This window comes from Salvia miltiorrhiza, chromosome 8, assembly GCF_028751815.1.
Source record: "Salvia miltiorrhiza cultivar Shanhuang (shh) chromosome 8, IMPLAD_Smil_shh, whole genome shotgun sequence".
Classification (NCBI taxonomy): domain Eukaryota; kingdom Viridiplantae; phylum Streptophyta; class Magnoliopsida; order Lamiales; family Lamiaceae; genus Salvia; species Salvia miltiorrhiza.
The window spans coordinates 38,388,331-38,393,706 of NC_080394.1; the positions used below are offsets into that span (position 1 = coordinate 38,388,331).

Below are 5,376 nucleotides of genomic sequence, written 5' to 3' on the forward strand. Positions count from 1 at the left end.
TGGGGTACAATCGGATTGACCCGTACCCATATCATGATCCACATCTTAATCTAAACTCGCATCCTGAACCAAATTGTGTAAATGACACTATTCAGTTATACAAATGACACTGCCTATAATTGACACTATTCGATTACATAAATGACACTGTAACATTTTAAAATGTTATAATGTCATTTACAATTTTATAGTGTCAATTACAGGAAGTGTCATTTATATTTCTGAATAGTGTCAATTATACACAGTGTCATTTATAATATTATAGTATCATTTATACGTAGTGTTATTTGTATAACAGAATAATGTCAATTACAGACATTGTCATTTACACGATTTAGGTCAGGATCTAGATGAGTGTCAATCCGATTATTCGGTACACCCAGTTGTACCCAAAACCACTTCAATAAATTATATATATATATATATATATATATATATATATAGGGTGTGGTTCTAGAGAGAACTACATTATTTGTGAGAACATGAGAACCATCAAATCTAATGCATTCACTGTAAAAATTAATACATTCGCTGTTAAAATTAATGCACTCAAAAAAATAAAAAAAATTGCTCCCTTCAGGATTCGAACTCAGGATCTGCATTCATCCAACAAGATGATACATCCACCGTAGATCTTGATAATCGAATGGCTGAAAATGATTACCCCGTTCTTTTTTTTATTTATGGTTCTTTCTTGAACCTCTCCCTATATATATATATATATATATATATATATATATATATATATATATATTCTTCGGGCCTGAGGCGGCCACCTCGACCGCCTCATTGGCCAACCGCCCCCTGTTACGGTCCTATATGAATTTTTAGTGAACTAAAATTTATTTCTTTTTAGATATATCATTGTATAAATTGTAGAAACAAATTAACACCAAAACATGATTTTTTTTTAAGCACGAAAAGAATCCGAAGATCCACATAAATTTGCAAACAATTATCGTGAATTGGTGGGAACACGTCATTTATTCTTTATTGTTGAGATATCCTCATGACGATCCAATTATTCAGGCGTCCTTTTGTTGTCATATACATAAATTATATATTTATAGTAGACGTTGACTACGTCATATCCAGCTTACAAACTTGAAATTGTTAGTTAGTTTTTTTTTTTTAATACAACAATTAAAAACTATGCCGACGTAAACTTATGGGCATAGTGTATCAATGTTATCTGGGATTTTTCAATGATCATTGAACCCTCATTTTCAAAACTGTTGATGGTGTACTATATCTAGTTTAATACTATCATCGACTTGTTAGAAATTATAAATATATGGGTTATACAGCAAATAGATCCCTAATATTTATAGCAAAAAAATAAATAGGTATTAATGTTATGTTTTGTGCAACTAGATCCCTAATATTTATAAATAAGTCTTTAACATTCATAAATTGGGGCAAATAAAGTCATTCCTTTTAACCACTGTGAACGTTAGAGATCTATTTGTCTCAATTTATACACTTTGGGACCTATTTGCTTTTCAATGTAAACGTTAGGGGTATTTTTGCTTCTTCACACACACACACACAAACGCGCGCGCGCACACACACACACACACATATATAGGGAAGAGATCAATAGAGAATGCTAAATGTAGAGAGAAAGAGAAATGCAGTCTGAATAAGTCAATAAATTTACTGAATAAGCCAACAATTTCACTTAATAGAATAAATTTACTGAAGGCCGCTTGGGGTTCAAATCCTGAAGGTGGCGTTTTTATGAATAAATGTCTATTCATGCGGTCTCTTGATTTATTCGGTAAAGTTATTGACTTATTCAGAACGAATAATATAGAATTCTCCATTGATCCTAATCCTATATAACACATGAACATTTTGTCATTTTGGGGTGTCTCACAAAAACATAAACATTTCTATTTTGGTATGCCACCCCACCACAATCCCTTTACTTTTCATCTCTACTTTTCATAAAGTGAGACCCATTTTTCACTCACAATAAACTTTTATCTAATATTTTTTAAAACCCGTGTCACTTACAAATGTTCATGTTATTGTGAGACGGAGGGAGTATATCGGTAGAAGTAACAAAGAGCCCCCAATCATATAACCCCTAATATATTTATCTCCCATCTCTTGATTTTAGGATGTTAGCCCCTCAACATCTCATAAAGAGTGTAAATCCCCCCTTATTCTTAACAGACAATTAACTCCGTCCAATTTTTTTTTTTCCTATTTCTCAAGTGGGTCCTATTGTACGAATATAAACTGTCAATTGAGGTTCAAATAAGAACCACTAATAAAATAAGAACGGAGAACCATTTTAAGCCATTCGATCATCAAGATCTACGGTGAATGCATCATCTTGGTGGATGGATGCAGGTGCTGGGTTCGAATCTTAAAGGGAGCAAAAAAAATATTTTTTTCGGATGCATTAAATTTAATAGCGGATACATTAATTTGTATAGCAGATGCAGTAATTTTATTGGTTCATAGGTTCTCACTATAACCGCACCCTATACATATATATACATATATTTAATATTTATTATCTCAAAATAATTGAGTTATTATAATTTTAGCCATCAACATTTACCGTACATCTATATATATATATATATATATATATATATATATATATACACACACACACATATTGAATAACTAAATGAAAATATTTTAGTTAGTTTTTCAAAATTCTCAATTCTTCTTACTTTTTTGAAAAATATGAAAATGTTTTTTCACTACTATAATATTATATTCGTTTTATTTGACAAAAATTTCATTAAGAAAAGAAATTTATTAATTTATTAATTTTTAAATATATATATATTTTTAATTATAATAGTTGCACATGATGTGTGCGAGTGTACCTCAAAGTAAGTAAAGAAAGCCAACTTCTTAGGAAACTTTAACTGCTTGAAATATCAATCATTGCTGTAGAGACAGTTTCTTGCATTCGGTACAACCTATCTTCTCATTCATGCATCCACAAATATGTACATGAAATTTAATACAAGAACGTGATAGATATTTGTTCACTAATTTCTTTAACACGCCACAAGTGTACGAGTACAATTGTGTATAGTGTAGCAAGCAATGTCGTATTCCACAGAGACCAATTAATATTAATTCATATCCTAGATTATTATTCTCTATCTGGACAACAGAATTGAAGATTTGATTTTAAAACTAAGAAAAATAAATACCTGAAAATAAATAAATCAAGCTGCAGGGAAGAATCAAGAAGAATTAAATTATCCCAAGGTAAATGTTTCAACAGTTTGGAAATTTCAATAGATTCAATTAAACAATCAAGATAATTCTCTTAGGACAATCTCAGAGTTAGTCTATACTCACTCCCGTGGCATACAAACAGTTGATTACATGCAAGGCTACCGTCGCCGGATCACTCTTAAACATGCAACTCCCAAAGGTTCCTAGGATTAATGTCCTCACAAATGTAAATTCCCTTTAGAATTAAATAAGTGTGTTCTATATTCTTAATTCACGTAATAATTATCATCTCCCGATATCAAATTAAAACCTATGATTATGCTAAATTGGTGGCCAATCAATAAAGCAAACAAGATACACAAGAACATAAAAAGGAAAATTAATCTCGATAAATGAATTAAAAACTGTCAAGAATCCAAATCTGTTTACTTCTTAACCCTAAGATAAAAGATGTTCTACAGCCACACATAGACAGATGAACTAAAACAATAACATGAACAAAAGAAATCAGCATTCAACAAATAAAATCGTAGAGAAATATGTGAATCTTCAGTCTTGCTCCTGCAGTCTTCTCCGTCTGTCTCTCTCAACTCTTAGAAAAAATGAAATAAAGTGAAGTCTGGTTCAAAAGTGTTTTTGGGGTTCTTTTATATGCCATAGGTCTCAAAATATTAGTTAAAATCGTGTAGGATCGAAAAATAGCTGAAAAACTCAAAAAACGCGCAAAAATTGAGCTAACACATGGCCCGAGACGCGGCCGCGCGTTCTGACCGTGTCCGACGCCGAATAGGCTGCAGTCATGCTCGTGGCCGCGGTAGTGACGGCGGGGTCCAGACAGTTTTGCGCAGCAATTTTATTTTAGTCCGTTCTCCCTCTTCCGATCTCCGATTTTCGATCAATTTATGCTTACGAACTCGTATCAAGATCATCTACAACTTGTATTTCTGGACATTCTTCCAAATTCTTCTTCATTATTTCTGAAAATTCATTCAAACAATAAGGAAGTAATGAGTTCTTGACAATGAACCAATATAAGCTCAAATAAATCATCAAACACACAAAATCCTCACAACTAAGCATTAAATATGACACACCAAGAGGCAAAAATGCATGTTTATCAATATTTCATGCGTGCCAACTAATTCCATGCAATCAATTAGATAAAGAAATGTAATTAAGGATAGGTAATTAGGCAAAGTCATAGTGAGATGTTGTGTAAAATTGCAATGATGATAATATTAAGATGAGAAATTGACAAGGGATGATATCTTACCCTAGAATATGTATAATTAAATGTCTCAAAATGCATGCATTTATGGAAGTTTGCCGATCAATGTCTATAAATAGAATCAGAGGTTTTGATAGACGAATCACAACAAAATTTGCTTGAAGCTCTTGAATTTTTCTCCATAATTCAAGAAGAAATGGGGAAAATTTTAGGAAATGGTTTGGTGTTTGTCATGATGATGTTGTTGGTGGTAGTGCAGATGGGCAATGGCCGAAAGCTTGTAAAAGAAATGCCTGGTGGTGGATTCGGTGTTGCAGTTAGCTTTACTAGAGTTGGTGATGAACTTGACGGACTAGATCAGTCCAGTTCAGCAAATGGTATTGGTGCTGCTTCTGGTTCTGGCCAAGGTGGAGGTGGAGGTGGAGGTGGAGCTGAAGCTGAAGGAGGTGGTTATAAAGGTGGATGGGGAAAAGCCAAAGCATATGGATTTGGTTCCGGTAACGGTAATGGTATGGGTAGTGGTATTGGTAAAGGTGTTGGCAAAGGTGGTAAGGATCACAGATGTTATAAGGGTAGAAATTGTGATAAGGGTTACGAATGTGATAAGGGTCATGGTTGCAATTGAGGAACAAAGATTTGGTGGTGGACATTGTAATGTATAACTATAAAATAAAGTCCACATACCTACGATTGAGTGTGCATATAAGCATGTATTGATGTAAATGTAATACTCCTGTTTTATTGAATTAATGAAGCGATAAAAATATATTTATATATATGTATTATAATCACAAAAGTTTCTCATGATAAACAACAACCTAAAAATTGAATTTAGCTCATTATTTTTCGCAAGAGATTACAACTATTAAAATTTATAATTGTGAAGTATGCTTCTGGGTAAAAGGATATGAGATCTAGAATGGATGTATTCT

General features: G+C 32.6%; 1 protein-coding gene across 1 annotated transcript; it reads left to right on the plus strand.

Annotated features, from left to right (window-relative positions):
- Positions 1-4,640: 4,640 nt before the first annotated feature.
- LOC130998448 (putative glycine-rich cell wall structural protein 1) lies at positions 4,641-5,069 on the plus strand. The gene has a single exon (XM_057923863.1). It carries the CDS (start codon positions 4,641-4,643, stop codon positions 5,067-5,069), a length of 429 nt encoding a protein of 142 aa, XP_057779846.1.
- Positions 5,070-5,376: the final 307 nt, after the last annotated feature.

Coding starts and splice junctions, on each gene's coding strand:
- LOC130998448 (XM_057923863.1), top strand. CDS start 4,641: ATGGGGAAAATTTTAGGAAATGGTTTGGTGTTTGTCATGATGATGTTG.